This window comes from Lates calcarifer, linkage group LG19, assembly GCF_001640805.2.
Source record: "Lates calcarifer isolate ASB-BC8 linkage group LG19, TLL_Latcal_v3, whole genome shotgun sequence".
NCBI lineage: Eukaryota > Metazoa > Chordata > Actinopteri > Centropomidae > Lates > Lates calcarifer.
Genome location: NC_066851.1, coordinates 11,531,100 through 11,554,652, shown reverse-complemented (window position 1 = coordinate 11,554,652; position 23,553 = coordinate 11,531,100). Strand labels below are relative to the sequence as shown.

Sequence of the window (23,553 nt, the reverse complement as noted above, 5' to 3'; positions counted from 1 at the left end):
GCTCAAATCATTGTGGGTGTCTCATATATGTAGCCAGTATTATTCTCAGTTAGTATGAGTGTCACACACATCAGTATTTGAGAGTTAGACTGATTTGTTTCTGATTTAATCCCAAAGAGAGGCACATCAATGTAAAGTCTTTATTAATATTTGTCACCTATAAGTGGGCTTTCACAGAACAGATCAGCACAAGCATTTCATTTGGTGGGGTCTATCACCCTGCCCATGAACAACAGGCAGTTTGTTTCTTCATGGTATATGAAGAAGAAAAATGGTCTGTCAATGATGAAGGTCCTGGGTAAGGAATATGGAATGATGCCAACTGTTGTTGTAGCTGCTGCAATGGTCCCCAACTCATCTACCTCAATCACAGCCTTGTGCAGCACCTGTGATTTTACCAGCAGAGACAAAGGTCACCATCTGCAGTCTGGAATGTGTGAATATGTTGTTACAGCATGATGAAATTGAAAACCAACCTCTGACACTTTGATACTTGAGTTCTTACTCAGCCTTGTCAGATTGGCTGCATTACTGAAGATACTGGCCATGCCCATATCTGGCAGAAGATTGTGCAGGGAATATGACTGCTCCATTTTGAATTTGGGCATGTTGACCTCCAGTTTCCTGAGAAAAAGACATAACCCGATGCACTGAGTAGGAACTCAACGTGATGTAACATTTTCCCATGTAAGAAGTTTCAATGCACTTACATTTTTCGCAGCATTCTAACCCAGTTGAGGAACTTCCTAGCAGAGATCTCATCATCAATTACAGTGTAGTCTGTGTCTTTGTTAGGTAGCAAGATGAGCATGGAAACACCTTCCTGGTATGGTAGCTTCAGCATTTTGGCTCCAAGAGTAGGATCTTCCAATGTGTAGAACTTGTCCTCTTTAAACATCATCTGCACTTGCACAATATTATAGTTGTCAATGTAGAAGGGTGCACTTCTAGTGAAGTTGGGGTTGAAAGGCAGCTGCCAGGCTCCTGTGGAAGACATAATACTGCTTAAATATACAGTATAGGCTACAGGTCAAACATCAGAACACAATCTCTGATCAACCCAGAGTAATCAATAATCAAAGAGAAAATTCTATATCTAAGAATACAAGAGTGATTCATCTCACCCTGGAAGAAGATTGTGTTGATCAGCATGAGCTGGGTCTGTGCATCCAGGCTAGAAATCACCTCTGTCACTTTGTCCTCAGTCTTTTGCTTGATGTAATCATTGATGACCTTGACAGTCCCTTTTGCGTCTGCAAAGTCTACAGTTTTGATGTCAGCATCAAAAAACTTCTTGATCTGATCTTCAAATTGCTTCTCTACCTGAAATTGCTGGCGCATGAAGAGGGCCATGCTTTGGTCCAGTTTCAGTGATCCATTCCGTGTGATGTTCTCATTAAGGAGTTGGAAAAGTTGTGGGATAAGTTCTGGCTGGTCAGCCCTCTCCAGCTGCTCCAGGTTGAGACCCCTGAGTAACTCCTCATGCGTGACGCCGTCAGAAGCCATTAAGAGGGCAGCAAAGCTGGTAGAGATACTCAGAGGTGAGAAAAAGATGTTCTTGTCGTGGTAAGTGGATATTTTTCTGTAGAGCTTCATGGCAAAGTCCATGTTTTTGAAGGAAAGATGTGAGATTGTGCCACTTTTTGCACGTTGTGCTTGGTGGACAGGAGTCAGGAAGCACATGTAGGTTAGAATAAAAATAAATCCCATCGTCATTTTGTGTACTGCCATAATTCTGGGAAGGTTTGGGTGAACAACCTGAAACATGCAGATGTTGTTTAAGCTGTTTAAAAAGCACAACTGAACAGTGACATAATTAACCAATCTACAAAAAAAAATCTTTCCTCATATGTTACCACAATTTTCAAATCAAATAGATAGTTGTCACTAAAATACATTTTTCCAAAATTAACCAACTGTCATACATACCATTCAGCTGGGGCAAGACTGCGTCTGAAAGTTTCATCTATTATTTGGGGAAACAAAGTGCAAGTGTGCTCTGAGTGTTACATATTAACCATGACATACCGCCCGCTGTGTTGATCCAGATGGAGTCAGAGCTGTTTATTGAACATTCAGGTTCTTTTTCCAGATGTGATGTAACAAGAACTGTCAATAACTGCACATTGATATTATCATTAATACAACAAGAAATAAATAAGACGTGGTAAACTTTAGGAGGAGTGAATGTCACTTTAATCCTGGAACGAGACATATTACATTAAAAGAGAGAATGTGCTGTGGTAATGTGAAATGTAACAAAAATGATTATTAGTACTGAATGTAATGCAGTGAGTGAAAATAATGTAATGATAAAAAAATCCCAACTACCAATATTTCATACTCTTTCACAAGTGCATTTTAAATAGAAAAAAAGCCTGACAGATAAAAATGAAACAAAAACAATAACAAACTCATGGAATCTTCGTGGAAGTTGCCCAGCACAAAAAGTCAAACTTTACATGACATCCGATATTTTTGTGGAGGCATCGAGATATATCCATGCTGAACAGTTCCAGAAGACATTACAACTGTAAACAAATGTAATCGTTTAATGCCGTAATATGGTTTATTTGTCAACATTGTGCCTTGTAACCAGATTTTGGTTTTCAGGACTGAATGGAAGCTTGTAGTGGAAAATGCAAGAGATTTTAAACAGGTCATGGTCAGAATCGGATGCAAAAACATACAATGGGCTTTCTTAAAGTGTACGCATGGTGACAGATTTTTGATGTTTGATTCTTTGGATTTTATATTATGCAAACAATGAGATTAAATAACAGTCCCTCCTCATTCTTATTGTATTACTGTTATTTTCAAAGGTCATCTATCAGCCAGTAGCTTCCATAGCTTTGACCCATGGCAACCTCAGTGCAAATGAATGTATCTTTGTACAACTAATGTGTACAACACTGCTCTAAGTATTATTGGAACACAGGGAAAGTCAAATCAGTGCAATTAAACAAGTATATCCAAGGCTGTAACTGTAAACTCTTTCTAAAGGGATTATCTTTTTAACAATATTTTCTTTATAATAAATTCCCTATACAGGTTATAACAAATACTGACAAAGAGAAACAACATATGAAGTCACGTACTAGGTAGGCTGGTTGGACAACTTTTTTTTGGTTTTAAATGATCATACTGTACTGGAAAATGAACAATGTATCTATCTATTCATAATGTTAACAGAGTTTGTCTTTGTTCCCCATTACATGTCAAATTATTATGGACAAGATATGAAAAATATCCATCACTCAAAAGTATCTTAGATTCAGCAAATAGAATTATTATAGAATTATTTTGTTCACTGTCCATCCAAACTGGACAAAAACACCCTTAAAATATGTCTGTAAGCTTTGTAATCTTTAATTTCATTATGCCTGCTTATAAGCTTAAAGGTAATAACAAAGCCACAACATCAAAAATATGTTGTTGTCTAAATACCTCAGGAGTTCACTCGTAGATGTTCACAAGTAAAATGATAGATGATGTCAGGAATATAAGACCCTCATGTTAGTGCTGCTGGCTAAAGGATGATTCAATACATTGCAAAATGAAATAATTTCAAAACCACACTGGTGCTCTTGTGGGGTGGGCACTGGAATCAATCACATCCTATGTCCTACAAACCAGAGGCCAATACAAAGGTAGGAGGCTCTGTCATTATCTATCAAGCTTTTATCTGTGGTCTAAACATTGGTCTCCAATGGTCTCCATCTCTGTATGTACTCACTCCAAACAAGTAAACACACCCTTTGTATGCTGAAGTTTCCTTTCCATCTCTTCTGGAGAAAAAAACAAGAATAAAAAACAGTATACAATAGAAATAGAAGGCGCCATGGTACAAAGGCAATTGCAAACTTGGATTAACTGCATCATGACTTCTGTGGTCACCCTTTTCCCAGCCTCAGTGCCTCACTGAGTTAGATTAGACTAACTGCTGCCTTTTCTTTGACATTGTTCTCTTCTCTGTTGACTGTTGTCAGCGAACTAACCAGGGGAAACATGTCAGCCCTCTGACTGTCCTTATGTTCGCATGTGCAAAAGGTCAGAGGAAGAAGCAAAGCTACCCCTGTATGGGGTTGCCAATCCAGGCAGCTGGTAAACAACATAGGAAAACCTTTCACAACTTCACTGGCTGGGCTTTTGTTGTTGGTCCTCCTCAGAGCCAGTGATTACCGATCCTAAATGAGGAAGGACAGCACAGATTAGTGTCTTCCATGTTGTTCTCACATAGGCTTTTTAAATACAAATAATTAGATAATCTGGACTATATTCATATTAAAAATCTGATGTGCTCACCTGAGCCACTTGTTGATTTTGTGCCTGGTTGTTGAGGAATATTCGACTGAACTTGTTGCTGCTGCCTATATAGTCAACAGAGAGAACTTGCATCAAATTCCATGCATTAATTTTCCATTCATTTAAAGGGGGCTAGATGCAATATTAGTAACACAATTTTTAAAAGGACACATTTACACCATAAAATCAAACATCATAAATTCCACAAAGCACCCATTATTACAGGACTGTTGAATTAGATAGCTAAAACATGTTTACAATATTGTGTCCAGGCCCCTGTATAGTGCGTTATCAGACATGCAGCTGAACCTACCGATCAAAATAGGCTTGTCTCCTCTTCCTCAGTTCTTCGGCTGTGAGTGTCTCGTTTTGGCCCTCTCTTTGTCCTCCTGCAGCACTCCCTCCTGCCTGGCTGCCTGATTTCACATTTCCCACTTCAGACTCTGAAGACTTGTTGCTCATCACTGCTCCTAAACAAACAAACAGAAACAATTTGTTATTACTGACTACTATGAACCCTGAATAAAATGTGTTAAAATAAGACCGATGACTCATTGTAGATTGTCATTATAGACAGGACTAATGCAGAAATTAATCTGAACAAAGCAATGATAGAATATATTAAAACTTCTGAATGACTGATTATTTACCTTGCATGCTGAGCTGTATGGCTCTGCGAAGATCAGCCTCTTCATCCTCCACATCTATATCCTGTCTGCTGAGTGCCAGGGCTCTCTTCAGTTCTTCATCTTCATCTACAACCTCATCCTCTACACCAAAGCTCATCTCTGTCTGGCCCAGCGCTGCTGACCTGCTGCTCACACAAGTAAGTCGTTAAAAAGTTAATTACAAGCAATGTGACACATAAACTCAGATAACCCACTTTTGGAGTAATTTGTGAATTCTCTACCTTATACAGTCTGCACATTCAATACGTACCCTGCACTTGTCTGAGCCTCATCCTCTCCAATGAGCCTGGGCCGCTGCTGCTGCTGAACTCTCATAATCCGAAGAATCTGCTCTGCTTCACACTCAGGGAGGTTTCCTCGGATCACAAATATGGAATAACCTGTGCAAATACAACTTAAATGAACTTTTCTGCTATGCAACATCATAACATATTGTAACTAAGTAAATATAACAATACCTTCTTGTTGTAACTGTGCTAGGAAAAGGGCTAGATAGGTGTCTGATATCAACTCTGGTCCAGTCAACAATGAATTCAGGTTAAACCACTGCAACGAAAATAAAACAGTGTTTTAGTAAATCAAGCTGTATTCAAATTGTTTATGAAGACAAGTGCCTCATACCTGTTGTCCAAGCTTGCGTATAGTAAACCAGTGCTCCTTGTAGTTGCAAATGAAGGCTTTCTCATTTCTGAAACATGAAAATAGGAGTATATACCATCATCTTAAATCATGAAGTATTTATGTGATCAAAGATTAAGCCATTGCACAAAGTAGACAACAAAGTCTGGATAAAGAAATTTTACATTGGATTTATCATCAAGCTCTGGTACTCCCGGCTGTTGAAGAGGATTAGCTCCAAGCCCCACACTCTCAGGGCATTGCTAATAACCTAGAGGATTAGATAGAAAAATGTTATTGATGTTCCTGACTCCATACCCGTTATTGATGTGATAAGCAACAATAAAAAGTGAATTCCCTACACTCACTTGTATTGAAAAGAAGCCACTGTCGTCCATGTTACCAGATGGTTGCTAGAAATACATTCACAGAGCATCAAGTTAGAAACTGTGTGGTAACAGTGTAACCAACTGCACCTGCTTTCACCCCCTGTGTCTCCTCACCTGTAAGAAGGTCCTATACTCCTCACTGGCCATACCTCCCTCTGCCATCCTCATCCTCTCCTCTTCATCAAGCTGATGAGCGATGGAGGACAGATCCACAGGGGTGAAGTACTCACCCTGCAGGAGATTGTTGAGGCAGTGCTGAGCGCACAGAGAGCCCTCTTGCTACAAATAAATACAAAGTTATTATATTATATTAAGACACCACGGCAAATGATACATCTAACATGACAGCACGATTAAATTGCTCTCTTAACAGCGCATTTAGCTTCATGGACAGGCGATTAGTTAAAACCAAAATCTAATGGATTCGGTCTGTCCCCACGATAAAAGCCATACACTAGTAGAGCTACATACAGCTAAGTTAGCTTACGTAAAGAACACACACAACTAGTCTTCTTACTCTTTTAATAAGAACAGAGAGCTATGTCAGACCAATTCGTTTATTAGCTTGACAAAATAACATCCTTGTGGCTCTTACAAAGCTGCCTTCTTGTTGAAAAGAAACTTTTCATTATCTCTGACTAGCAGGTGCAATTAGCATTTTAGCTGTCTGGACAACAATACTGACAAACACCACCACACATCTCTCAACACCGGTCACATAGCGCCGGTAAACACATATTCGCCATAAGGCCCAAGACCTTCCGAATAAACACGACAAACTACCAGTGACTAAATGTTTTAAGTTAAACGTTTTAACTTACTTTCTCATGAAATATAGAATCCATATTCAGCTTTCTGTCAAACATTCAACTCTGACCTCTAGCTTCGCTGCATTCATCACCATGGAGAGAAGGGACAATTTCGACCAGCGCCATCTAGTGGCTGGGTTCGACATCAACGCCTTCTCCATTCAAATCAACATTGACGCGTTTAGAAATTTAACAAGCGTTATCACTGAAAACACTGTATGGGACATACAGGACAGTGTAACTTCCATTCACGGAAACACTGATCCAAAAGTGCCAATAGTAGACTACTGCAATTTAAAAAAAAAAATCTGTAATATAACAGCATTTAAAAAACCAAAATACAAAAACGAAAAAAAACTTACATTCTACCACCAGAGGGCGAGTCTTTTTTTGTTTACAACATGTTTATTTTGACTAGAGACATATTACTTCTCGGAGCCCTAAAAACTATCAGATTTTGTCGTGTCATAATTGAACAAGAGTCTAAATACATTTAACGGTAAATCCAAGCATATGTGTCTATTTCAATTATGGTCTAATATCGTCGCAAAAGATTTTCATCACAAGGAGAACAGTCTCCTAGCGACATCTCCTTTACGGCAAATGGAATATGGCGGAGACTGAGAAATCCCAAGACGGACTGGAGCTCAGCAAGGTATGATTTTTAAACAGCTGTTACAGCTGTCAGTGGCTATTGTGACTCAGGGATAAAACGCTGAAGTAAAACGTGTCAATTAATCTGTACAGTACAGTTTGACGGCACAGTTAAATTATATGATTCTCACCAAGCTAGCAGCCGTAGCTAGCTCCTGTGCTAGCTATCTAGATGGTTAAAATGTCTCTGCAAAGGCTACAATATTTATTGCTCACCTCACTCAACAGTGAGTTTATGTGGCTGGCTTTGGAGTCAAGACTCATCTGAGTAGACAAGGCAGTCGGGGGGGAAATGTCAGTGTTCTCCGTAGTGTGTTAATCTCCACCCGGTAGTATGTTTGTGGTCGCTTTGTCCAAAGCGCTTCAATATGAGTTGACCATGAGTTTTAAGACTTTTCAGCACCATGGCCCCAACTTTTAGGACCTCAAACTGACGCTGCGCTCTGACAGTCATGAACCATTGGCCAAGGTCATTGTGAAAATGAAACTGATTTATGTCTAATCCCTTACCGGTAGCTCGAGTTACTAGAAACAAATGGTAAATCTCCTTCTTTTATACCTAAACCTTTTCACCTCGATTCTAAGCTGGTTGTCGTGCACATTTACCCACTTCAGATTTCTACAGACAAAACAACGTGTGTAGTGGCAGCATCAGCAGTCAACACAGAATGACATATTTCTGCCTTCATGACAAAAATGTGCTGTTTCATAATTTTAACCAAATGCTCTTAAACCAAGATTAAGTCAGTAAATATGATGCTTTACTGAAGGTAAATATTTATTGTGCATCACTATGAGACTAATCCATGTGGTTATGTGTCAGTTGTCGGAAAGAGATGTGGATCATTGCACAATAAGTCATGTTCTTCTCTGTTGTCCTGTAGGAATGGCTGGATGCTGCAGACAGCAGGGCGGAGCTGCTCCACTACCTGAAGGAGCAGGTGCCTCAGATCTTCTGTCTGAAGAAAGAGTCCAACCCTCAGGAGGAAGAGGAGCTCACGCAGAGCCGACTCCTCCACCCTCTGGAGTGTTTCTTGTTTGGAGAAGATCCTCAGGAGGGTCTGGAGAAGCTCAAGCATAGCAGCACCTCCTCCCAGCTCTGTGGACGTGTCTTCAAAGAGGGAGAGACTGTCTACTCTTGCAGGTCTGACTAGACCCTCTGATATTCTGTAATAAATAAGTCCTAACTGCAATAGTTATACTACTTATATTACAGCACTAAATATTTATTTCCTCTTAGTAGTAATTTAGAGTACTAGCTTATTGATGTTGCAATGAAAAAATATTGTTTTGGTTGTTACTAAAGTTTAGGCATGAAGAAGACAGGTATAACAATATATATAACAGTCAGCCCTGTTGATATCTGGGGTTAATGAATGAGTTATTAAGCCACATAATTCAAATATAGTGTTATATGTACATCGAGACTATTTGACATCATCAAGTACTTCTAGTGAGAAAAGTTTGGCCTCAATAGGTTTTAGTTCTACAATGATCTAATTACATGACAACACCACAGTATTAAGGCTAAGTGTTAAATGAATAGTTAATGACTAGACTCTCTCAGGTTGCAGTATGGGGCAGACTGTGAGTGGACCTGAATGATGTCAAATGCTGTATCACTCACAAAAAAGTATACCACTACTTGTTCTCTAGTATTTGCAGTAGCTTCTCTTAACTTCCTTCCCAAAGTTGTCCTACAAGTTTTATGTCACCATGAGTCATATTTAAGAAATTACTGTTTTATCCATGCATTTTCAGGCATAATAAAAGTCAAGGGTAAGATAGATTGTGTACTTTACTAATGTATTCAATAAAAAGTAGAGTTTTAATGGAAAGTTTGGTCATCTCTGGGCAAATAACATATTTTGTTGATATATTTTAGAGCACACAGACATACAAAAATATACTTGAGTATGAGTAACTTTAAACTAACTCAAGCTAAAGGTTTATGTGTGGATAAATAAATAATGTAGCACAAAAAGATACTGAAATCATGTACATATGATATATAATGGGACCTGAATGGGTGTGTATTTGCTATTGTCTGAAACAAATCCTATGATACTGTCATCAATAAAATATGTAGCCAATGGCAGTGACTCAGTATCAATACAAAATACAAACAAATTTCAAATGCTCATTAAGTTTACATCGTGGATATTTACATTGAAAGGAAAAAGTCCTGGAGAGCTCAGTGTGCAGTTCGGTTTGATTACAGTCAGCTACAGTAACAATCCTATCCTACTTATTGCAGGGATTGTGCAATAGATCCCACTTGTGTCCTGTGCATGGATTGCTTCCAGGATAGTGTGCACAAAAGCCATCGTTACAAGGTTGGTGTCAATATAAATATTTACATTTTTTAAATTAAATCTTAATTGATATATTTTCTTTTGGTACATCAGTCACTCAGCTGGTTTCCCCTCGGATAAATGGGAATGATAGAAAATCTTTCATCGATGGGAAACTTTGGGAAAAACGCACAATATTTTGAGATATACAAAGATCAATGAGCGATTAATTCTAAATCATCTAAATCAAAGCCTTTCATGTTGACCTTAGTATTACACAATAATGTATTCCCACAGCTACAGCAGTTGTATAAATTATATGCTGTCAGTAACAGTACAGTGTGTGCATTTTTCCCCAGATGCACGCGTCATCAGGCGGGGGGTTCTGTGATTGTGGGGATGTAGAAGCCTGGAAGATTGGCCCCTGTTGCTCCAAACACGACCCAGGGGCAGCCACTGCCATGGTAACGGTGAGTTACATAATAGAGCGGAAAGAGGGACATGGGAGGGGCGTACTTGTCCCATTCTGTGTCAGTGTACCCGAGAATGCTTATTTTCCCATCTTAGTTGTGGATGCTAGTCTCTTGTGTGTGGCCTTGGCTCCGGAAATGAGAGAGAAAAGCATTCTGTTGACCAGCACAGAGAAAATGTGTAACTAGGTTAAGAAATGGGGAGGGTAATTGAATGCAAGTAAACTGGTGGAAAAGAGATGTGGATGAGACTGGTTGAAAGCAGCCTCTCTGCAGTTGCTGAAGTCCTGCTGAACTTTGCAGTGGATGTATTCAGTTTACGCCTTCTCCTATCCAAACTGCTGCTGGGACACACTGTGATGATTGGTTGTTCAGCAGTTGTTTGTCTGGCCTTTCTTTGCTGATCACAGTGTTTGGGCTTTCCTCTGATAAGATCACGCTCAGGGGCTTTGAGCAGACACACAGCCTGACTACTCAGCCTTTTTCCGTAAACAGCAGGTGCTTTTATTAACAGAGACATCGCTGGCTGCTCTCTGGCTGGCTGCTCTCTGGCTGCTTTGTGTTTTCTACATCAGATCTGAACCTGTGCTTAACAAGCAGTGACACATCATGTGACCACAGTAGTATCACCACACTGAGCATGAAAACCCATCATGCTGTTTCAGACCTCTTGTTGTTTAGATTGCTGTAGATTCCAGTGCTTGTTCTCACACAGTGATGTGACGTTGAGGCTGGTGTAAATACACAGACTCACTGTATGTTTTGTTTAGATTGTGTGTTAAATGTCAGACATTTGTATGAAATACTTAGCTTCTGTGTGGAATGTTTGTTCTCAGGGGATTTGATATTGATACTGGGCTAGCTGCCAGTTTTGCTCTTATTAAGAAAAATATTTAGACCAGTTTTCTGTTACATTATAGAGTCACTGCTGGTAACACAGGAAATAGAGAGTTAGTAAAGGTTATCACAGCAAATTTTGTCCTCATCAGATTGGCTACAGTTTCTGTAATGGTGTGTATTTGTACTGAAGATGCTTTTTTCTGTCCTCATCTTGGAAAGTAACTCACTCTCTTCACCTATAGAAACATCACTCCAGATTTGATGTTGATGCCACTAACAGCTAATGGTTTGTTGTCACAAAATATGTGAGAAATGTCATCTCTGGAGCAAGACACCTCCTAAAAATGTCCAACAATGTGAGCTTTGTGTGATTCTCTCATTTTCTGCAGGATGAGTGTGTGTTGGAGCCTGAGTTATATGAGCGTGCTGAGAAGCTGTTCCGGGTACTGCTGCGCTATGTCACAGATTTCTTGGTGTGGGAGGAAACCTTTGAGCTACCAGCTGAGCTCCAGCCCCGGTACGGGCCAGTCATGATCACATGCAAATACATAAATCCATATGCAAAGTTCTCTGCTTAACTTTGACTGTGTGTTTCTCCATCCATTGCAGACAAAAAGACTGATGCATACTACTGTGTACTGTACAATGATGAGCACCACTCCTATGACCATGTGATCTACACCCTGCAGCGCTCTGTTAACTGTGATCAGACTGAAGCACAGACACACACAGCTCTTATTGATAAGGAGGTATTTTTTGGTTTTACCTGCTTATAACTTTTCCTTTACAGTACTAACAAAAGGAAGTTAATTTGAATAATTTTCCTATCAATTGCAGATAAATGTATTATGTAATTATTCCTAACTGTTGCACAGGGTCGGCGTGCAGTAAAGAGAGGAACCTTTCTTTCCTGCCAGGACGCAAAAGACCTTATCAGGGTAAATACCAGCCACAGACTCTACACCTATTTAAACACCAATTTAGAAATTTAGAATACTAATAATCTTGTTCAGTTTTTCATGTCTCAGTTAACTATAATTCTTTCTGCTGTGTTGCAGACCAACTCTGAGCACATTTCCCTGCAGCCACTGCGTGTGGAGATCCTTCACGCAGCAGTAATGGCTCATCAGACGTTTGCTCTGCGTCTCGGCGCCTGGTTCCAAAAGATCATCAGTTACTCAGGTGCTGCCGATGTTTCCACCAAACCATACACACAAACTTACCACACTGCACATGTAGTATTGACGCCTTACTGCTCAGTTGTACATGTTCACTTGAATCTCATGTGACTGGGAACCTCTGTGTTTGTTGTGCAGTTGGCTTCAGGCAGGCGTTCTGTCAGGTGGCACTAGAGCCAAACACAGATAGAGACCACCCTTGTCTAATCAGCACACTCATGCTGCACGATGCCAGGATGTACAAAGGCAAGAAGATCTGAGATTGATTTTCATACAGAATAGTAGGTTAATCTAAGCACAGTTCTTTATGACACTAATATGACATTTTTTCTTGTTTTCTGAAGGAGCTCGCAAGATAGTACATGAGCTGATTTTCTGTAGCATGCTAATGGAGACGGAGTTCAAGAGGCTTTTTGCAATTGAGTTTACAAAGGTAAAAAAAGTCTTAAGACTTTAAAAAGTCTTTAAAAACTTTGTGGCAGTTTCTTCTTACCTTAAATTAATACTTTTACCATCTTTGTCATTCCAGCACTATAAGCAGCTGCAGAAGGATTTCATCAATGATGACCATGAGAGGAGTATATCCATCACTGCTCTGTCTGTTCAGATCTTCACTGTGCCCACACTGGTGAGTCTTGTTTCCTAGTATGGCACATCGTTAATATTTGTTCTCCTTCATGAAGACATTTTGTGTCTGTGACATCACAAAACATCCATCTCTCCTCTAGGCCAGACAGCTGATTGAAGAGGGTAATGTCATTAAGGTGGTAGTTGATACCGTCATGGAATTGCTACATGAGCATCTGGACGAAACCAATCGCTTCTACTTCCAGGGCTACAACTCAGACAAGTTCTCACGCATCCAGGTCATCTTCCACGACCTCAGGTGGATTACAGGCTGTAGTCTTAACAAATTATTTACTCTTAACTTTTTGAAATCTTTGTCAGAGGATGTAACTTCTGTCTCTCTCAGGTATATTCTGATCAGTAAACCCTCAATATGGACTGAAGACCTGCGGAGACAGTTCCTAGAGGGGTTCAAAGTTTTTCTTGGGCTTCTCAAATGCATGCAGGTAAAATTTATCCAAACCCTGATTCATTTTTTTGATAGCATGGAATAGCAGAACTATTGCATCAAGTTATGGTAAGTAGACAAATCAGATAACTTAAAGAATTCTTTCACTTTCTCAGGGTATGGAGGAGGTGAAGCGCCAGTTTGGGCAACACATTGCAGTAGAGCCAGAATGGGAAGCTGGCTTTTCTCTTCAGATTCAGCTTCGCCACATTCTTGCCATGTTTCAGGACTGGTGTTCCTCTGATGTGAGTTGTTGTGTAATTTGTCCATCTAAAGATAATGAAGTTATCTCACAACTCAAGAGACTATAACTATAAAACCCCCTCACTAGTTAAGAGGAGACAGCAGGTTGCTATACTTAGTTATTATTTATGTCTGTTTGTTCAGGACGAGATCTTGCTGCTTGCGTTTAAAGAGTGCCACGAAATCCTGATGCAGTGCAATAACCAGCCCTTCCATAGAGAGGCCACTGACTACTACATGTGCAAGAACATCCTCCATGTTCGTCCGTACAAAGTGTCTCAGGAGCCTGTCAGCATACATCTGCCCATCTCCAGGCTACTGGCTGGTATGAAAGCTAATATTTGAGACTAGATCGGTCATGTATTTGAATTTCTTCGGTAAACTATGAACTTACTACTCTGTATATTGTGATCCATAGGACTGTATGTACTTATGTGCAGAACAGGGGCAATTGAACATCTGGATAATCCTGTAAGTGACATGAAAAAAATGACCTTGCAGCTACAGTATTGAATGATTCATCTTAATTGCCACTGGTGACATCAGAGCATATGTTTTTTTCTCTCTGCTGCAGGAGAGTTATGACTACACCCAGCTGGCCGAATATCCTCTGCGCTGTGTGGTGCTGGCTGCTCAGGTCTCAGCCGAAATGTGGCGGAGGAATGGGCTTTCACTGGTCAGCCAGGTACCCTACATTCTTTGGAACCACAAGGTGATTTCTGTTATTATTTCTTCAGTTAACGTATTAATAGTAAATTAACTGTTGTTTCACATGATCAGGTCTACTACTATCAGGATGTTAAATGCAGGGATGAGATGTACGATAAGGACATTCTCATGCTACAGGTTGGTGGCAATCTGACATAAAATTTTTCTCACGCTCTAACCCTTCACATAATGTACAGCATACAGTATACAACACAATGTGGTGATATATAAACCTCCCCACAAAATGTTTACAAATGTTTACAGATAGCTGCTTCCAAAATGGACCCCAACCACTTCCTCATGCTGATCTTATTGAGATTTGAGCTCTTTGATTTTTTTAATGGAAATTGTTCAAGCAAAGACCAGGTAAATAACCTCAGTATTCATTCAGAAGAAAAATTGTTGTGCCACCAAATGTTGTTCTGAAATGCAACTAATTTTACAGGACGAATTGATACAGTGGAATCGATTGACAGAAGAGATGCTTTACCTCCTGATCGTCATCGTTGGTACAGTGTTACATTCTACTAATACATACATGTTTATTTAGTTAAATGTGGGCCACACTGGTGTTTCTGACCAGTGTTGTGTTTCCAGGTGAGCGCTATGTCCCTGGGATCAGTCAGGTGACCAAAGAGGATGTGACAATGAGGGAAGTTATCCACTTGTTGTGCATCGAGCCCATGGCGCATAGTAGCCTGGTCAAAGGCCTGCCAGAGAATGTAAGTTGCCTAATGCCACTGAGTGCAGAGTGAATCTTTTGAGTTTTCTTTAAAAAAGAACCATTATAAACTAGTATCAAATGTTTTCTTTGCAGGAAAGCCACGAAACAGGCCTGGAGACAGTAATTGCCAAAGTTGCCACCTTTAAGTATGTTAAGATTGTGAATCAACTGATGAGTTTTATCTTGACTGTAATATTTGTGTGGGTTTAATGTGTCTCTTCTGCCTCTGTTTTTAGAAAACCAGGAGTATCAGGACATGGACTATACGAAGTAAAAAAGGAGCGTCTGGTAGAATTCAACCCTTTCTTCTACCATTATTCAAGATCCCAGCATAGCAAGGTAATACAATGTTGCATCACCAGTTTTACATTAAATTCTCAAAACTTCAATTCATTCTTATTTTTCACTTCTTGTAGGCAGAGGAGTCGCAGAAGAAGAGAAGGACTCAGGAGGGTAATGATAAAGGTGACCGCTCTCTTTCCTCTGTGGAATTCCTGGATGTGACAACCTTCTCTACTCTGGTTGATAATGTATCAAGTCTAGTAACATTCCCCTTGTTTCTCAGCTCTTCGTCCTCCGGTGCCTCCGGCCTTCTGCCCAGGTTTCTCCAACATAGTGCGTCTGCTCTGCTGTGATATTATCATCCACATCCTGAGACGTGTCCTGCTGAGAGCTGCAGAGGACCGGGCGACTCTCTGGACAGAGGCCATGATCCAGAGGGTACACATTACATTCAACTTTACAGCTTCTTCCCTGCTGTGCTGTGCTGTTTGTGTCTCAGAAGGGTTTGTAACAACACGTCTACCTTTATCGCACAGGCCCTGCACCTGATTGGTCAGGCATTACTTGAAGAGAAAACACAGCTTGAGGACAGCAGCGTGGAGGAAGTGACCTTTGATTTCAGCCTGAAAGCTCGCAGTGAGTGAAAACCAGTTTATCATAGTTCTCAGATGTGTGTGCTTGTTAGGTTTTTGTCGTTTTTTGACAGAAATGTTTCTTCTTCTCTTACAGGAATTGGTTCAGAACAAAGCAAGTCAGTGTTCCTCTTGTTGTCCAAGATTAAGGCTCTTCCTTCCCTTGAAGCTCAGAAAGACATGGTTAAATGGGTTCTACAGGTAGGTTATTTTTGCCACATACATATATATATATATATATATATATGTGTGTGTGTGTGTGTGTGTGTGTACATATATACTGTATATATCATTAAACATCCATTATCATCTTTTTGATCTGACATATTTATTTTTCAGTTACTCTGAATTTTTCAATTAATGTTCTTCATCTAGATGTTTGAGATTGTCAAGTGCCTCAGGGAGAAGTCCAGTCCAACAGCATCCATGAGTGTGGAGACAACCAAGCCAGAAGAGGTAAAAAGAAAAAACAAAACAAAATGATGAATGATAATTCTGAAACATTTGCAATTTCATGCAATTTATATACATTTATGTTGCTGCTTGTTACCAAAAAAGAATAATAATCTTTCTGTGAGACGGCTATAAATGATCACTTATCAAAATCTTACTCATGCAACGAAACGTCAGACTCTGCTGTGTTCAAACAAGACACTCAACAGTTCTGAAATTTAACTGCACTGTGTATTTTCTTCATACTGAGAAATCTTATGGTCTTTTGGTTGTTCCAGAGTGCTCAGGACAAAGAGAAAGCTGAACGGAAAAGGAAGGCAGAGGCAGCCAAACTTCACCGCCAGAAGATTATGGCCCAGATGTCAGCAATGCAAAAGAACTTCATTGAGTCAAACAAGATGCTGTATGAGAACATGCCTGACAGTGGGATGCAGGGAGAGCCTGTTGCAACTACTGAGAGGTGAGCAGAGCCGTTACAAAAACCCCATGGGTTTGTTTTGCAGATTAGAGGTGAAGATCTGCATCAAATGAATTCTGTTAATTCTATGTTGTTCAATCCTAATGTTCAATCCTCTAGCTGTGCCATGGAGCAGAGGGAACTGTGTGTAGCCATTGGGCCCCACAGAGGGTCAACCCCACCTGAGAGGGAGGTGCTGACCTGCATCCTTTGCCAGGAGGAGCAGGAAGTGGTGGCTCAGGCTCCAGCCATGGTACTGACCGCATGTGTCCAGAGGTCCACAGTGCTGACACAGTGCAGAGGAAAGATACCGACCAACAGAGCAGATGGTCAGTCTCCACTCAAGAAACTTTTCATTTAACTAGTGGCAGCTGCAGGTTTATGGGTAAAAATCTGACCCTGATGCATCAGACTCATATGTTCATTGTATTTATCCCTTAAAGGGTCGGGGACATCATATCCTCTGTTCATGCCTCCTGAACTTGCAGTGGGGACCCACACTGGCAGCTGCGGACATGTCATGCATGCCACATGTTGGCAGAAGTGAGTCATTATGCGGACAAATTTTTGCCAGTTGAATAAAAAATATTCTGACACTACTCCTCTTACACTGTATGTAGTACACTAGAAGAAAAAACTGACAGCTATTGTTGTTGTATCTGTGTTTTTCAGATACTTTGAGGCAGTCCAGAATACAACCAGGAACCGGCTCCACGCTGAGCTGATCATCGACCTGGAGAATGGGGAGTACCTATGTCCCCTGTGCAAGTCTCTGTGCAATACTGTTGTCCCTCTCATCCCACTGGAACCACTAACATTTAACTAGTAAGTCCAGTCCACTCTTCTTCGGGCCAGTCTACAATGGACTGTTGGTTGTGCAAATGTATATAAGTAATATGAATGTTTGTGTCCTGCTTCTAGTGAGAATGCAGAGATAATTGGACAGCATTTGACTATGCCTCGCTGGATCCAGATCCTCTCTGCCAGGATTAAAGGACTCAAGTCAGTCACTCAGGATAATGGTAAGAAGACATACTGAGCATAAAATAATTGCATCTCTGTGAATGGCTGAACAGCAGTGGTACAAGAAAAGGCATTGTTTCATTTGGCGTCGGTTATGTGTGTTGGAGGAGCTCAGTTACAGCTCTGTAAGTTTGCCATTTGGTTCAATCAGTTCTTCTGCTTCAATAGTTATTCATCAGAATGCCATCAAATCATTATGACTGTAATGTGTGAAGCTCCAAAAAGAGCAACGTGACATTAGATGATTTATGATTTTCACTCTCGTCCAGATTCCAACACAGAAGGCAACAGTGGTGATGGGGACACGATGGCCCTGTGCGGAGAGGGCCAACCAGACTTTAGATCCATTCTCAGCTATGGAGTACAAGAACCGTGGGTGAAACTTTCAGCTCCTTCATTATTATTGAAGTATCTATGTTCATGCCGTGCAGCGATCTGAATTCTCTGCTGCTTTTTTGTTTTTAGGAGGAAGTTCTCAGACAGCATAGCGGAGATGCTGGTCGTGTGCGCCACCACAGTCCACAGGGTGGGACTACAAACAGCGCCCAATGAGCTGTGTCCTCGTGTGCCCCTTATGGCTTGGAACACATGTGCCTTCACCATTCAGGCCATAGGTAAGCCTTGGCATTTTAGCATTTCTCTATCCCTCCATTCTTTTTGCAATACCTAAAATCCTTATTTGTATGTCTCCACAGAAAACATATTGCAGGAAGAGGACAAATCGCTCTTTGGGTCCTTACAAAATAGACAGGTTTGATCCCCCATATTGACAAACAACTGTCACATATTAGCAAATAATAGTCATGTTTGTGAAATTCTTTTTTTTTTTTTTTTTTAGCTTGCAGGTCTAAAGGCAATCGTTCAGTTTTCAGCATCACAGAGACTTAAGAGCTCTCAGGCTGTAATCCAAAGGCATTTCACAGACATGCTGGGGGGTACGTGTTCCATCAAAACACGCTCAACACATCACATTTACTTAAAAAGTTGGTCACGACTATATAGTTTTCCTTGTTGTCAAAACTGTGGCCTCTCTTTCCAGTCTTGCTACCAGTCATGAGCAGAAAAAACACCCCCTCAGTTCTGGAGGTGGACTTCTTCCATCTTCTGGTAGGTCTCCCATAATGGGAACTTCTCAGTTGAGCAGGAGCTTGTCCTCATCTCTGAACAAATTAAATACTTGTTACTATAATTAATGACATGCATGTATTTATTCTCTCATAATGATGGAAACTGATGAAACATGATGACGGGGTTTTATATATTCATTTTGAATGGATAAACTTAATCTTCTTATCTTGGCGGAGTTGGTGTACGAGAACTTTAAGGTTATGTATGTAATATATGTGGGCTTGTGTTTTGTTAGGTGGGATTGGTGTTGTCTATACCCTCACTGTACCAGGAGGAGGCTGTAGACTTACAGCCGTCTGCTGTCAGCTCTGCCTACAACCACCTGCACATCTTGCATCTGGTTACCATGGCGCACATGTTACAGATCCTCCTGTCCTCTACAGGTACAAACAAAAAACAATACTACTATTATTTTCTGAACTAGCCTAGAATGTTATATAATAAGGAGAATGATTATGATGGTTAAATGAAGGTTTTATTTCTGTGCAGATTTCAATGCAGTGGCAGGTGGGGAGGAGACAGAGGAGGCGAGAGCAGCAGCAGAGCTGTACAATACAGTGTCGCAACACACTGGAAGGTGCATCATCCAATTATTTATCTGTCAAAATACTGTACACACTTTTGAGTTTGACATTTGTACATGGTTATAAATTACTTGAATTCATTGTAAAATTTAATTTCAATTATCATTTATTTGGAAAGTGGTAAACTAAAGGTTAGACTGCACTAGTTCATTAAGTATCTATGGAGAAAGTTAATGAGGTGCACTCTCCCTCCCTAATGAATGACGAACAGAACAATCCAGTTTATGTTATTCTAGCAATCGTAGACAGCAACACGTAGTGACAACCAATAAAAACTACAATGACCATGACAGAAAGTAGATTTCCTGTAAGTTTGACAGTTCCTCCTCCTTACAATCAGGAGAAAAATGTTCTTTTGTAAACTTTTGTTCATAGTGGACATAAAAAACGAAGTGATAGCTGGATTTGCATTTCGGATTTCTGTCATTCAGACTAAATGTCAGCTCATGGCAAGAAAAAGAAAAAATAAACATTTATAAACCTTTGCTGTTGGGGTTGAACATATACTGCATGACAGCTTTTATCTTACAAAAATTATTAATTCAGGCATTTTGTGGTGTGTGGGCAGTTTGATATACCAGGCAGAATGGGACATTTATTTTTCATCAGCATGCCTTATAATGAAACTTGGCACAAATCAGCCCCGCCTGTTTGTAATTGACACAAATGCCCAGTCAGTGGGAGCGAACATTGCTCCCTGTTCCCTGTTGTCTTCAGCTTGTGTTGACTGATTGTTCTTTGGTTTGCTCATCAGGCTGGTTCCAGATGTGTCCGGCAGCTCTGTGGCAGAAAGAGTGAAGAGAGGAATTGAACCTTTCCTGCGCTGTGCTGCTCTATTTTTCAACTGCCTTACAGGAGTACATCCTCCAGAGGAGCTTTTTGGTACCTCTAGTAGGTCAAACCAAGTATCAAGTATTTCGTCATCATAATATACATTATGTGATAATTTATGAATTCAAACTGATGCTTTTGGCCTATTGCAGTTACCTCTCAAGGACAGATGGAGGCACTATGCAGTTACCTGGCACTACCCTCCAATGTGTTCCAGCTCTTCCAGGAGCATAGAGACACTGTTAATCCACTGCTGCAGAGGTAGGTGATCAACATTAAGGCGAGGTCAGTGTATTTGCTCAGTGCTGAAGACGCGAGCAGTTTTATGACAGTCTTTGTCTTCCTTAGGTGGTGTGGGAGCTCAGCTATAACCAAAGCCCTGAAAGGCAAAACCCAGACAGTCAGGTAGACTTTGATTTTTTATTAATTCAGTCCTGCTTTTATTTTGTAATAAAAGCATCTCCTTACAGTTCATCACTTAACTCTTTCTGCAGATACCCCAGGAGAAGGAATCGTTTGATTGATCTTCCTGAGGATTACAGTGCTCTCCTCAATCAAGCCAGCCATTTTCAGTAAGAGGGAAATTGAAGTCCTTTCATTCATCTTCTCTTTGTGGAAAATCTGCTGTAGATGTTCAACCCTCTGCTCTTTGTTCTCAGGTGTCCCAAGTCTACAGATGATGAAAGGAAGCACCCGACCTTGTGCCTGTTCTGTGGGACCATGCTGTGCTCTCAGAGCTCCTGCTGTCTCAGCCAGCTGGATGGGGAGGATGTTGGCGCATGCACCGCCCACGCTGCCACCTGTGGTGCTGGTGTGGGAATGTTCCTCAGGTGGGTCATCAGTCCTGGGCATTAAAGATCAAAGATATTCATGTTTGTAAGCTGTAAAATATATTTTTAACTACAATTTCTGCCTTTGATTCTATTGGATGCAATTCTTTCTTGCATGAAACATGCTGTGTAAATGAAGTTTGATTTCACGTCAACAGGATAAGAGAGTGTGAAATTGTTCTGATGGCCAGTAAGACTCGAGGAAGCACGTACCCTGCTCCTTACCTGGATGATTATGGGGAGACTGATCCTCATCTTGGGTAAGAATCAGATGCTGCATTGTTATTACTTCTGCTCAGAATTGCAAATGTAGACCAATGTTGCCTCCTACTGGCAAAAAAAAAAAAAAGCTGCTGCAATTCAAATACTTCCTCCACCTGCAGACAGTGAGTGTTAGACTTGCAGCTGTCTTGAGAATTTGAGTTTTTCAATGTTATACTTCTACGCCACAAAATAAAGGAATTTTTAATTTTTTTGCTCCACCACATTTAACAGTTGTAGTTAGTGGTTACTTTGAGGATCTAGATTTTACATACAACACATAAGATGATCTTATAAAATCTGAAGCATTTTTATACATAAACAAACCAATTGTACACAAAATAGTTTTAGTCACCCACAGTTAACCAGCAATACAATATTTAATGGCATATAACACTTAAACACTTAACACTTATAAAGGAATAATTATTCCTTCTTTTGACACTTAAGATACATTTTGCTCTTACTTTTTTTGAGAAAAAAATGTTTGTATGCATAACTTTTAGTTAACAGTGGAGTATTTCTATATTTTGGTGTTGCTAATTTAGTAAAAGATCTGTATGTTTCACTGTACCACAGAGTGTAAGAAGGCTGTTACTGAAAAACTATAACAAACAAACTGGAATGATTACTGCTTGTAAAGTAAATTTAAGCATATAGCCATGGCATGAAGTACATCATTCTGTCCTATCAAATGTATTTTGTGTTCTTTTGGACAAACCCTTGAATCATTAAGACCTTGTGTATTTTAATTTCTAGAAGGGGCAATCCACTGCATCTTTGCCCAGAGCGCTACAGGAAGCTGAACCAGCTGTGGCAGCAGCACTGCATCCTGGAAGAAATCGCTCGCAGCCTGGAGGTGGTCAACGTGATGTTTGCTTTTGAGTGGCAGATGTTGTGATGATTGTTCCAGCCGTGGCCGATGGCTGGGAAGTAAAGAGCACAGCCATACAGCACAGTCTGCTCCAGTGCTCCTGAGGCATGCGCACGCACCCACACACATATTACACTTACACACAAGCAAACAACCCTCCTACAATCAAAGGAGGTCTGAGCAGCCAACCCCTCCCTGATTTAAAAATCCCTGCTGGAGTCCAGAGAGGTGGAACAGTCACAAGAGCAAAAGGAAGAATAATGGGGGGTGATGAATAATGTGCAAACCCAAGTCGCCTTGTTTTAATTTGATTGTCTGCTGTGGGAATGAGTTTCTCCTCCAGTAATGTTATTTGCAGAGGCTCATTCAAATAAAGACAAACATCAGATACACACTAACACGTTTCTGTTATCAGTTTATGTATTTGATTTCTCATGAGTAATGCTGTGAATGTTTTGCATTCTCTGTTTGTGTTAGAGATAATTTGTTCTAAGTTATAATGCTGAATCATGCTGTTTTGGAGGGTACATTCATCTGGGAATGTGTAGGCTCAAACATCCTACACAGTTTGGTTTTTGCCCATCAGTTATATAGATGGTCCAAATAACGTAGCCATACTACTATCACTTTTACTCATATATAGACACATATATATTGTGGATAAAACATTTATAGAATATACATTATTTTCAAAGTTGTATTAAAACAGATTCAGTACTCAAAGAAGTATACAGTTACCTGCTTACATGATTTCCTGATATAGATACATGTATTGATAAGCAGCTATTAAAGTTTTCTGAATAGCTTATTCAGCCATATTTTGATTAGAATATTAACTGGTTAAAAGTTATCACTAACCTTAACAATCAGGGAGTGAATTATATGAAAATATTTCCAGTATACTATATGATATTGTGAGATGCCCTTTTACAAAAAGTCTTATTAGGCCAAACTAATTATGATTATCAGATATATACTCTATGTTTGTAATGGTTAAAACGTATTGAAGGGACCACCGTCAGACACATTTTTAGTCACATTTCACCATGAATTTAAGTAAAAGAACTATTGCAATATTCTATTTAAGGAAGAAAAAAATGTACAATTTATTGAGAACAATCTAGTACAATGTCTTTTCAGTTATTCCATTCATTATTTTTCCATCTTATTTCAGGAAAAAAAGCGTGAGAATATATCCTTTT

The 23,553-nt window shown here is 40.0% G+C and overlaps 3 protein-coding genes across 3 annotated transcripts; 1 reads left to right on the top strand and 2 right to left on the bottom strand.

Annotated features, from left to right (window-relative positions):
• Positions 1-126: 126 nt before the first annotated feature.
• Positions 127-2,051, bottom strand: serpina10b (serpin peptidase inhibitor, clade A (alpha-1 antiproteinase, antitrypsin), member 10b). Its single transcript, XM_018689988.2, has 5 exons — positions 1,930-2,051; positions 1,125-1,758; positions 711-984; positions 477-624; positions 127-386 (listed from the first exon to the last, which is right to left on the bottom strand). Exons 1-5 carry the CDS (start codon positions 1,930-1,932, stop codon positions 198-200), a joined length of 1,248 nt encoding a protein of 415 aa, XP_018545504.1. The 5' UTR covers positions 1,933-2,051; the 3' UTR covers positions 127-197.
• A 117-nt stretch (positions 2,052-2,168) lies between these two features.
• Positions 2,169-6,937, bottom strand: atxn3 (ataxin 3). The gene is made up of 11 exons (XM_018689991.2): positions 6,823-6,937; positions 6,116-6,280; positions 5,981-6,025; positions 5,798-5,883; positions 5,616-5,682; positions 5,453-5,540; positions 5,245-5,374; positions 4,956-5,119; positions 4,619-4,775; positions 4,306-4,370; positions 2,169-4,187 (listed from the first exon to the last, which is right to left on the bottom strand). The coding sequence occupies exons 1-11, from the start codon at positions 6,865-6,867 to the stop codon at positions 4,135-4,137; spliced, it is 1,065 nt and encodes a 354-aa protein (XP_018545507.1). The 5' UTR covers positions 6,868-6,937; the 3' UTR covers positions 2,169-4,134.
• Positions 6,938-7,247: 310 nt separating this feature from the next.
• On the top strand, positions 7,248-22,749 carry ubr1 (ubiquitin protein ligase E3 component n-recognin 1). Its single transcript, XM_018689972.2, has 47 exons — positions 7,248-7,465; positions 8,349-8,608; positions 9,722-9,800; positions 10,118-10,228; positions 11,458-11,595; positions 11,686-11,817; positions 11,944-12,006; positions 12,127-12,250; positions 12,385-12,492; positions 12,591-12,679; positions 12,776-12,874; positions 12,975-13,132; positions 13,220-13,319; positions 13,438-13,566; positions 13,709-13,889; positions 13,983-14,035; positions 14,139-14,249; positions 14,345-14,410; positions 14,537-14,638; positions 14,718-14,781; positions 14,870-14,994; positions 15,090-15,142; positions 15,233-15,335; positions 15,413-15,461; positions 15,562-15,716; positions 15,815-15,914; positions 16,008-16,111; positions 16,286-16,366; positions 16,642-16,823; positions 16,941-17,149; positions 17,264-17,363; positions 17,493-17,645; positions 17,742-17,842; positions 18,113-18,215; positions 18,309-18,457; positions 18,539-18,594; positions 18,682-18,778; positions 18,883-18,950; positions 19,207-19,354; positions 19,461-19,548; positions 20,310-20,446; positions 20,539-20,647; positions 20,735-20,791; positions 20,881-20,958; positions 21,046-21,216; positions 21,375-21,476; positions 22,237-22,749. Exons 1-47 carry the CDS (start codon positions 7,421-7,423, stop codon positions 22,376-22,378), a joined length of 5,232 nt encoding a protein of 1,743 aa, XP_018545488.1. The 5' UTR covers positions 7,248-7,420; the 3' UTR covers positions 22,379-22,749.
• Positions 22,750-23,553: the final 804 nt, after the last annotated feature.